Source organism: Mus caroli, chromosome 4 (assembly GCF_900094665.2).
Source record: "Mus caroli chromosome 4, CAROLI_EIJ_v1.1, whole genome shotgun sequence".
Lineage (NCBI taxonomy): Eukaryota > Metazoa > Chordata > Mammalia > Rodentia > Muridae > Mus > Mus caroli.
In genome coordinates this window covers 111,525,289-111,536,672 of record NC_034573.1, presented here as the reverse complement: position 1 = coordinate 111,536,672, position 11,384 = coordinate 111,525,289, and the positions used below count along the sequence as shown (strand labels likewise).

General features: G+C 45.1%; 1 protein-coding gene across 1 annotated transcript in view; it reads left to right on the top strand.

Moving 5' to 3' along the window:
* The first annotated feature begins 4,410 nt into the window (after window positions 1-4,410).
* The window catches only part of Smap2 (small ArfGAP2), a 48,184-nt gene continuing 41,210 nt past the window's right edge, over window positions 4,411-11,384 (top strand). Inside the window, exon 1 of the mRNA XM_021160272.2 lies at window positions 4,411-4,917. Coding sequence (XP_021015931.1) covers window positions 4,815-4,917 — 103 coding nt within the window. The 5' untranslated portion in view covers window positions 4,411-4,814. The remainder of the gene's footprint in view (window positions 4,918-11,384) is intronic.

The following is an 11,384-nucleotide window of genomic DNA, read 5'->3' as shown; positions in this document are numbered from 1 at the left end:
AAAGAAAAGAAAAGAAGGAAAGAAAGAAACTCCCTTGTTCCACAGTGCTTCTAGAACAGCAGGGTGGCTAGCTTAGAATTCTAGGTTGGCAACTCTTTCTCTCAGAATCTTGAAGGCACCATTTCATGGTCTCCTGGCTTCCCCTGCTGTTGTTGAGAACTCTGTGCCATTCTCCTTCCTGTTCCTTCTACATGTGACTGGTTTTTCCTTTCTGGAAACTTCTGATCTCCTCCCCAACCCTCCGATGTTTTGCTTTTTACAGTTTATATGCTGTGGTGTGAGGTGATTTCCTTTCATTACACTTCAGTGTCTCTCCCAGGAAGCCTTGGTCAGGTGTGTTTACCCAATCCCTTATAAGACCCTGAAAATGCAGGAGCTATTGATACAGCTCTCGGATGGATGCTATCTGTTCTTGCATGTGGCTGGAGATCATGCTAGCACAATCACCCTGGCATGGTGGTAGCAGTGAGTTGCTGAGCTATAGTCAATACACAGCTGGTCCAGCCTCCTCTCCCAGGACCCATATCACTGAATAGTTATAGGGCAGAGAAAGGAAGACAAAGAGGCTTGATAGAGCTGGGGGCACAAGTTGTCCTAAGGAAAATGGCAGACTTGCATAGCATGAAATCCTGGCATTGGAACTGGGTTTCCACATCAACAGGGAAAGGATCAAAGGCCAGCCAACAGGCTCACAGGAAAGACTTCATGAGACTGCCTCCAAACAGGTTTGGAGTCCAGAGTACAATGTGTAAACAGATGAGGAGAAGCCATTCTCTGTCTGGAAGGAAAGGGTGACTGCTGATCTTCTGGAATCTCAAGTAGTGTGGACATCAGGACATAGCGCCACTAAGTAAAGCACCGACTCTGTCCTTGTGGGCACTTCCAGCAGTGGCAAGCAGAGGCACTTCTGAGAGTCAGGTTGTGGAAGTGGACATGTGGGAATTCTAGCAGGAGAGAAGGGACAGGCAAGCAAGGCTGGCTCACAGCTGGCTGCTTCTGTACAGCCAAGTTCTCAAGGCTGACAGTGAAGTCACAGCACATTGTCACATCTAAAAAAAAAAAGCAAGAGTTAGCTGAATAGGCTCTGAGATCCACAGTGAATTTCTGAGATTCACTGGAGATCCACAGTTCATTTACTGTGACAGCTAACGAAGAGATGACAGGAAAATAGAAAATTAGTCCAGCTCGCTTAATGACAAAGCCATTTAATTGGTATTACCCTAAATTGGTACCCTGACTAACCAGTGGGTTGGAAACTATTTTAGTTCAATGTATGACTCAAGAGATTTTATCTCCTAGCTAGAAGATGCTGGGATGAAAAGCTCCACGTGGCAGCAGTCCAAACATGTTCCCCACAGCACTACTGGAGTCACGGTCTGGGCATTTTGCTGCAGAACTCACTCTAGCATGGCAGCTCAGGAAAAAACTCATTTCTGAGCCAGGCGGTGCAAGGTACTCTGCTAAAAAAATAAACAAGAAAGGGAACAGATAAGTAAATATGCCTCAAGTATTATGAATTTTTTCTTTATTGCTCTTTTGTTTGTTTGTTTGCTTGCTTGCTTTAAAACAGGATCTCTTATAACCTAGGATAGCCTAATGTCCACTATGTAGCTGAGGCTAGCTTTAAACTCCTGTGCTACCTGCCTCCATCTACCAAGTGCTGGGGTCACCTATGTGCCACCATATCTGGCTTTGATGAATCCTTTTTATGTAGGATCAGCTAAGTTACAATTTGGTGAGAAAACAACTTAATAACTTAAAGCAAGACCTTTTGTTGTTGTTGTTGTTGTTACTCATTACTTCTGATCTTTTTCTGATGAGTGTCGAGCTCTTGCTAAATTCAGGCTTTGGTTACGAAGCCTAACCTGGAACCTCTAGGGCTGCCCTTGCAGGGACCAGCAGCAAGGGCATGATCTCTACAGTCGGTGCTTCAGTCTGTCTTGACTGTCCTTTGTGGATAGTGTGTTCCAGTCAAAACAGCAAATTAAGGCTTCAGACATAAAGCGACATGTTTCTGCTTGGCCCATTGACTATGTCTGACTACAAACAGATCAGGAAATAAACCCTATCATGGACTGATAAGGACAAAAGCCAGACATATTTAACAACAAGTGTTGATTGTCTACCACTTGTTATGTGCTGAGCGTTGTTCTAAATGCGTTGCAGGTATCAGCCCTGAGAAGCTTTGCATCAATCCCAGGAAACAGGTAGTTAGCACCATTATCATTCCTACTGCATACATGAAATACCAAGGCAAGAAGTTAAGCAACCTGCCAAAGCCACACAAACAGAATTCACATTTTGGATCTCAGCCCAGGTGATCTGACCTCATGGTATGTGTGCCTCGTCTCCATACTGTGCAGTCAGTCTCAAGCCAAGTAGAAGAAAATGAGAAGCTATCAAAGGTGTTTTCAATGGGTGAGCATGGTTAAGTGAGATCCTCGTACAAGAGGAGTCAGGTGGAGCAAAGCCACCTGTGAATGACTCCAGCGTCAGAAAATTGGATGCCCTTTTCCTGGACTCCAAAGGGCACCTGAACTGGTATGTGCAGACCCACATATAGACACACATACACATAGTTAAAAATGAAAACTAAATCTTAAGGCCAGCATGTTGCAAAGCCTCTAATCCTAGCACTCAGGAGGCAGAGGCAAGCAGAACTTTGTGAGGTCAAGGCCAACCTGGACTACCTAGTGAATTCAGGCCATCCAGGGCTATATAGGGAGGCCCTGTCTCAATAAAATCAAATAAAAATTTAAAAACAACTAAGAGAATATCAAATCTGATGGACCTGTCTTAGGAAAATACTATATGAACTTGGACATTTATGAAAGTGAGTTCTTTGAGACTTCACTAGAATAAAAAGGTTTTGAACAGGAATAAATTATTCTGATTAATAATGTAACAAATATTTTAAATTTCCCTTTACAATGTATAAATATTATATATTACGATATATAATAAATATATAATATAAACATTTTGAGGGGAGTCTGGTCTTGGGAGAAAGTAGAGATGAACAAGAGTGCTGTCTTAGAGGTAAATAAACACTTTGCCTTGCTGGCCTCCCTGGTCTATTACTCTAGCCTTCAGAAGAATCCCTTAAGAGCACAAATCAGGAAGTAGCCCTCTCTTCCCCTTTAGCACATCCTGTTTTCTGTCAGCCTCTTGTAAGAATTTGATGAGTGAAGGGGGGGTGGGGGGGAATGCATACACAGGAAGATGGCTGCGGGTTCAAGACAGCTACCAGACACTATTTGTAACAAGAGAGGCTTTGGAAAATAATATCTAATAACCATTTTTAAGTAGCTGCTTATTCCATGTTACCCTATAACTGGCTCTCCCCCAAACAACCTGAGAGATGGCTCAGCAGGTAAGAGAGTTTGGTAATCTCTCATAGGACCCTGGTTTCTTCCCCAACACCCACATCACGCATCATCCATCAGCTCTTAACATTGAAACTGCAGCTTTAGGTACTGCAATGCCCTCTTCTGGCCTCCTTGGGCACCTACACACACACACACACACACACACACACACACACTTCTGGCCTCCTTGGCCACCTACACACACACACACACACACACACACACTTCTGGCCTCCTTGGCCACCTACACACACACACTTCTGGCCTCCTTGGGCACCTACACACACACACACATACGCACGCACTCACACACGCACGCATGCACGCACACGCAAGTAAAGGAGGCTAGGTATGGTGGCACATACCTTTAATCCCAGCACTTTGGAGGCAGTTCTCTGTGAGTTCGAGGCTATCCTGATCTACAATATAAAGTTCCAGGCCACCAAGGGCTACTTAGGAAGAACCTGTTCAAAAATATTTTTTTTTTAAAGGAAAGAAAAGTTCTGCCTAGACACTAGTCAGAACAATGCTCAATACAGGCAGTAGTCACAGAGAAGCCTAATGTATATCAGCAGCAGGAGGCATTCCAAGTTAGAAGTGATCATGAGGGAGGGTGTAATGTCTCTTTAACTCGGGTCAGAGGGTGAGTCCTTTTGTCTCTTGAAGGAAAGACTAACCTGAAGGCGTCTGGGATAGCCACAACCCTTGTATTATATAAGGATAATAAATACGCATCTCATAAAGGTTGCTGTGAAGAGCATACTGTGATAATTGATAGAAAGCGCTTAAAGCAGTACCTGGCACACAGTATGAGCTCAGTAAATGTTGGTCGTTCCCCTCACTTTATTCTCTTCACTCTCCTCCCTTTCCACCGGGCTTCATTCATTCTTTTCCAAGGACATGCAGGGGGCGTGTCCTCCCTCCCGCCGCTTCCACCTAAGCCCCGCCCCCGGCTCTTCCCGGATTGGCTCCTAGGAGGCGGAGCCAAGGGAAGAGCCCAGTGCGGCGCGGTGGGCGGGGCGCATGCGCGGGTTGGGCTGGGTGGAGGAGGAGAGGAAGAGCTGCCGGAAGTAGGCGGTGGAGGTGGCGGCTGAGCTGGTCGCAGCTGCCAGGGAAACCGAGGCGGGAAGCGCAGCGGGCAGACCCTCAACACTCGGGGTCAAGTGTGCGTCCCGCACGCCTGAAGCCGGGAGCTCGCTCCACCTAGGCCACTTCTGGGGTCCCGCAGCCTCCGCGAGTCCCTGCCTTGCCCGAAGCCCGCCAGGGGGCGCCGCGTTGAGGGGCTGCGGGGCGGGGGGGGCTGTGGGCTCTGACCCCCGGGTTGCTCAGGGCCGGGCGAGAAGACCGCCTGGGCGGGGACCCCGAGGCCTCAGCCCCGGACAGAGGCAGGGGTTCTTGGGGGGTGCAGGGGGCGCGTCGCCCTCTGCCCCCGCCGGCACCCTGGCCATGACAGGCAAGTCGGTGAAGGACGTGGATCGGTACCAGGCGGTCCTGGCCAACCTGCTGCTGGAGGAAGATAACAAGTTCTGTGCTGACTGCCAGTCCAAAGGTAACGCATCCGGGGCGCCGGCGTGGGGCCAGCTGCGGGGCGGCGGCGTGGCGATGAGCTGCGATGGCCTGAGTGGGGAGGGGGTTCTGGAGCTCAGGGCGAGTCCTCTTCGTATGACCACGCGAGCCACCCTCGCTCATGAGCCTGCTGGGTTTCCTCGGGCTTGGGGCTTGGGGTTTGGTGTGGGCGAGTGTGTGTGTGTGTGTGTGTGTGTGTGTGAGCGTCAGCGAAGTGGGGATGATATAGTGGGGGGTGGGTTGCCCGGTATATTCAGGTGAGACTGTCTATGTTGCAGACTCTGAATGGCTTCTGGGCTCGCTGTCATGCAGAGCTGGCAGCCTTTGACTTGGCAAAGCTGTGGGTGAGCTGCAGTGTGGTGGGGGTGGCGGTGGGGGTGGCGAGGAGGAAGGTGAGATGACGAAGAGAAAAACTGTCGAAATGATATTTAAAGGTGGCATTCCTTGCTGTCTGCTATGTCGTTAGCGGCTCTTGTCATTTTACCACCTTGTTGAGCTCAGACAGAGTGCCTAGATGGCTTTCTTCACCTAGGTCGTGTGCACTGAGAAGCAGCTACCTTATGCAGTGACACAGTGCAGATTTCTAGATAGTCTAGCCTGGGCTGTGGAGGCCTCATGCGTGTGTGGTGAGCGAAACTAGCAGACCTGTAGTGCAGGACCCGTTCAAGCAGGGAGAAAAGGAAGCAAGGAATTCCCCCAATTCGTTATTTCCCTGGTGATTACACCTTTAGAGAGGAAATAGAAATTGGCCACAACCACTTAGCCTTTGTTTTCTGTGTCTGTAAAGGTTCATGCTGTGTTACAATTAAAGGTCAATATGGTAGAAAATTTACTAGTGAATTCTGTACAGCTTTGTAGGTAGGAGCAGCTATAATTGGGAGGGGTATTCACTTTAGTTCATTTCCTGAATTTGCCATGTAGCATATGGGTATAAAGTAGTATAAAGCATTCAGATGTGTGTGTGTATTAATGTTGAGAAAAGCAATAGATACTTAGCCCATACTTCATGTGATTATGGTTTATTTTAGAGTAAGGTTATGTAAGGAGGGTGCAAGAATGATGATGCATTGATTTAGACTCCTAGTTATAAATTTTAGTGACCTCTATCAGTAGGCAAATGCAGTGAACTGTCAGCAAAGCAGGTCCCCAGACTTCTCTCTCGAATTTTTGTGTTAACAGGAGTTCAATTTTTGTTGAGGAGTCTAAATTTCTTGTAGCTTGATTCTTGTTAGATCTACTGGAAGGTTTGGTTTACAGTGTAGGAGCACCTTTGGTCTACTCAAATCTTCTGATGTCCTCATTGACAATTTTAAGTCGCAGCAAGGCATCCACTGAGCAGACGCCATTGTTGATGATTTTTAGAACCGCCCCCTCCCCTGTACTCATGTTGTTCGTATGCTTACTCATCCCAGTAACATATACCATGGGGAAGAGACACGTTAATTTACCAGGTCTTCCTCCAAATCTCCCATTGCTCTTTATTAATAGCCTTACTGGATATAATCAGACATAGAACTTCGTTAATTCCTGATGAGAACTAGTAACTGGGGCCTGCGATAGGGCTCAGTGAATAAAGGTGCTTGCCACTAAGACTGACAACCTGAGTTTGATCCCCAGGACTCACAGGGTAAGAGGAGAGAACCAGCTCCCATAAATTGTCTCCAGACCTCCACGTGGACTCTAGTACATACATGTACAATCTCCACAAAGTTAATAATAAAGATGTAAAAAACAGACGACATCAACAACAAAGCCTAGTAGCTGTCTGCCACTGATACTAAAACCTTGGATCCTGATGTTCTGAAGTAAGAAATTCTCTTCAACGTGTTTGCCACTATTAAAAAAGAGATGCCCATGTGTCCATTATCTTTCAGTTCTGTCAAACAGGATTTTGCAGAGGCCTGTTTATCTAGCTGCGGAATGCTCAGCCCTGTCTGCCGGTTAACCGCTCCTTCATTCTCTTCCTCTTTTCCACTTTCAGGTTTTGTGATGAAGGCTTAGGCAGTTCTCAGAGGGTAGGAAAGAGTGACATTTGCTTTAGTAGATCATGACCTGCTCAGCCCTGATAAAAAGGACCAGCAGTTGGTGGAAGAGTTAGAAGACTGTTCACTGAAATAAGATTTGAGTTTGAGTTTACTTTTTCTGTTTTCCTCTTGTCCTTTTCAGAAAATTGAGAGCTCACCAGAAGAGGTCTGGAGAGTGTTCATCGATTAGTATTTAGTGTATGGATGTTGCCTGGACTACAGACCTCTAAGTGTATACTTTTGTAATGTTCCAAAATAGCTCTTTGGCAATGAATTCTCTTTTTTAAAATTTAATATTATGTTTTAATTTATTTATTTGTGTGTGTGTGTCAGAGAAAAACTTCCACCATGTGGGGAATGAACTCAAATGGTCAGGCCTGCTGGCAAGCATCTTTCCTTACTCACCGAGCCATCTTGTCACCCGATGTTTCTATTTATTTATTTTCAGGAAAAATTACGTTTCCTAAACATTTTATTTTTATTTTAAATCATATGTATATGTGAGTGCAGTGTCCATGAATGCCAGGAGAGGGTGTTGATCCCTTGGAACTGGACTCACAGGTGGTTAGGATTCACCTGGGGTGGGTGCTGGGAACTGAACTCAGGCCTTTTATGAACACTATGAACACTATGAACTCTGATCCACAGAGTGACTTTTGTAGCCCCCTGACTCTTCTTTTGAACATCATGTTTAGGAGCAATACTTGTTAGTTGATCCTTAAAATAATGTCATTAAGCACTGGGATAGAGACTAAGCAGGCTCCTTTCTCTTTATTCAGTAGAAGGCCTGTTGAACCAGGCTTCCGAATGCCCTGGACTGCTTTGACACTGCTTTGTTTAAAAAAAAAAAAAGATGCCAACGCTCAGTGGTTGTGGTGCATGTCATTAGTCCCAACTTGAGAGGGGAAGGCAGGGGGATCTCTGTGAATTGGAGGCCAGTTGGTCTCTAAAGTGAGTTCCAGGACAGCTAAGGCTGTTACATAGAGAAATCCCGTGTCAAAGACAAACAAAAAACAAAAAAGTCACAATTTAAACCATCTGAGGTGGCTACCCCTGTAATCCCAGCACTCAGGAGCTGGAGGCAAGGAAGGAAGATAAAGAAGTCAAGTTTGAGGCTAGTCTGGGCTATGTGAGACCCTGCCTCAAACAGTTCCCTTTCCCAAATGCTATGACTATTATTCTTAGCACAAAGTGCGGTTTCCTTGTCATGACAGCTTGCAAAGTAATACCTACATGGACTGATCTCAGCAATGATAAAGTTAGAGGGTGTACCAATGTTGATAAATGATTGATAAATGAGGAAAAACTAGTGTAAGAGCCAGGTATGTCTCTGGTAACTGGCTGCTTGAGACCTGGCTCCATCATACTTCCATTGTACTTGGGGTCACAGTAGCCCAAGGCTGGGTGGGCCTTTAGCTCTGCAGTTCCAGATGTTTATGAATGTGTTGGCATTAACCCATTCAGAGACTGGTGTTGGAGGGTCCACCTTTCTGATGACCTGTGTACTCCTGTGCACCATTGAGACGTTACCAGTGTCAAGGTTTTTTGAGAAGCAGAGAGCCGTTTAATGAGCAGAGAGTGGACATGGGAGACATAACAGGGTCAGGGAACATATGAGTGACACTGAAGCGCCTCGTGCAGCTCTGCTGTCTTGAGAGCTTTGTTAGTTTTTCCTGGTCCCCTTCCATTACATCTTGTCTATGAAATGTTTCCCCTCTAATTACCTAACCACTGCCTCTGTTTCATCTTCTCTATATATTTTCACTTAAGTAGATTTCATGTGGTTTGAAATTCAAAAAAATAGAAAAGACAACAGAATGAAAAGTCATTGTCCTAAGGTGACCCATAGCCACCTTTGTTCTCTTCCAGGGTATAACCACTGATGGCCATTTCTTACCTGCCCTTGTACTATGTTTGAAACAGGCTGGCCTTGCCTGTAGCTGATTAAATGAACTCCTGATCTTCCTTCTTGAATTCCTTCTGTTCTGCCTCCCCAAAGCTTGCACTGCCGGCATGCACCCTTGTCCCCGATTTCTTAACCTGTATATCTGAGATGAGTTTACATAGTTTTGGCTTGCCTGGGACTTGCTGTGTAGACCAGACTAGATGCAAACTTGCTGTGATCTTCCTGTCTCTTCCTCCCAAGTGTTTTGCCTCACCTGCCTTTCATTTTAAATATATGTGTGCAAGGATGTACATGTCTCACATATGTACCTATGCATGTGCACTTTGTGTAGAAGCTTGATGTCGACATTGGGTGTCTTCCTCAGTCAGTCTCCAGTTTTTATTGGGGAAAATCTGTTACTGATTCTGGCTAACCTAGCCACCTTGTTCTGATGATGCCCTGTGTCTGCCTCCTGTACACTGGGGTTTTAGGCAGGCTACCATGCCCACCTGGCCTTCAGGTGAGTTATGGGGATCTGAACCCCAGTGCTCACACTTGCAGGCTGAGCCTTCTCCTCAGCCTCCCTCACCTGATCTTTGAGAGGTGATAATATGCAAGGACAAACACCATCATTTTCTTTATTTTGTATATGTGTGTATGTGGATATTAAACAATGACATTAAACGTATAGGTTTTCAGCACTTTTGTGCCTTGGAATTTTCAATCAACAGTATAATATAGACACCATAAAAATTCTCTGTCCATGTGCACAGAATGGAAGTTCTGTAAGAAAGAGCTTCCACAGTATTTCAAGGCCATACACAGGCTGTTTTTCTATTAAGTTGGTGGATATTCTTGAGTGATTTAGAAGACAGCTAGCTTCTCTCGTGGAAGTTATCTTTGAAAAGTGTGCACAAGGGCTCAGTGTTAAGAGCACTTTTATAGAGGGCCCAAGATTGATTCCCAGGACCTACATGGTGGCTCACAACTATTTGGAACTCCAGTTCCAGGGATCTAATATCCTCCTCTGGCTTCCATGGCTTCCATGGGCACCAGACATGTGCATATTGGGCATAGACATCTATGCAAGTAAAACATTCTTACACATAAAATAAGAATAAATACATTTTTTTTCAGAGATAGGGTTTCTTTGTGTAGCCCTGGCTGTTCTGAAACTCCTCTGTAGACCAGGCTGGCCTCAAATTCAGAGAGATCCACTTGCCTTTGCCTCCCAAGTGCTAGGATTAAAGGTGTGCACCACCAGTGTCTGGCTATTTTTACCATTCTTGATTTTATTTATTTTATCTTAATTTTATTCATTGCATTTTTTATTTTATATCCTTAAAATACTCTGGTTACTGGAAGCCATGGTTAGAGTGACTCACAGTAATCCCCTGGTCCTTAAGCCAAAACCATTTCCTATATATGGGAGTTCTGGCATTTTTGCAAATGTGCTCTACAGGACCCTTGAGGATAGTCTGGGTGTTTCCTGCTTCTTCAAACACGTATGGAAGATTAGACCAAGGAATTTCTTTGTGTGAAGGTTTTCTAATAGCTTTAAATTTTAACCTTTTAAAATTAGAAATGCAAAACATTTTAATTGTGTGTGTGTGTTCACCTGCACATGCTACACCACGTGTGTGAAGGTCAGAGGACACCGTAGGAATCAGTTCTCTGTTTCTGCTGTGGATCCTGAGATGGAACTCAGATGGGCAGATATGGCAGGAAGCAGCTTTAGCTGTTGAGTTATCTCACCAGCCCGGTGTTAACGTTTGAACATTAATCTTTAGCTTTCCTTCTATTAGCTTTATATCAATGGCTATACCATTGTTTCTTAATGTCATTCCTTAGAACATAAACTTTCCTGTCAATTTTAAGTATTTCAGCTATATGTCTGTGGCATATGATAATGCAGACGCTTTTTTTAACCTTCTTGAGGTTAAAATCCACCAGATGTAGACAGAATTTCTGCTTCCCATTTCCAGCTCTCTTGCTGTCATATCCTCCTCTACCTAAGGTCAAATATCTTTATGAGCTTTTATAGTTGATATATCTTAATTCTCACAGTCATGATTATATTGACAACGTTTACTGGAAGTGATTTATCAAAGCTACCATTAAATCATTTCAGAGTATCAATATGAAAGCTGTTCCCTGGTGGGGAATGGGGCACTTCCTTGTTTATTCTGCTTTCCTTGTAAATTGCACCCTATGGCAAAGTGGAAAAGAGCTCACTGTAGACTGGAGATTCAGCGTTCTGCACGTTGTGTGTGTGTGTGTGTGTGAGTGTGTGTGTGTGTGTGTGCACATATTCAGTAATGTATCCTGAAGTGGAATGATCACGAATTCAAGATCATCCTGAGCCAGCCTAGTTTACATGAAGCCCTGTCTTAAGAGACCAAAATAAACAACAAGAAAACACCCCAATAAAACTAAAGTTTTGCCGGGCGTGGTGGCGCACGCCTTTAATCCCAGCACTTGGGAGGCAGAGGCAGGCGGATTTCTGAGTTCGAGGCCAGCCTGGTCTACAGAGTGAGTTCC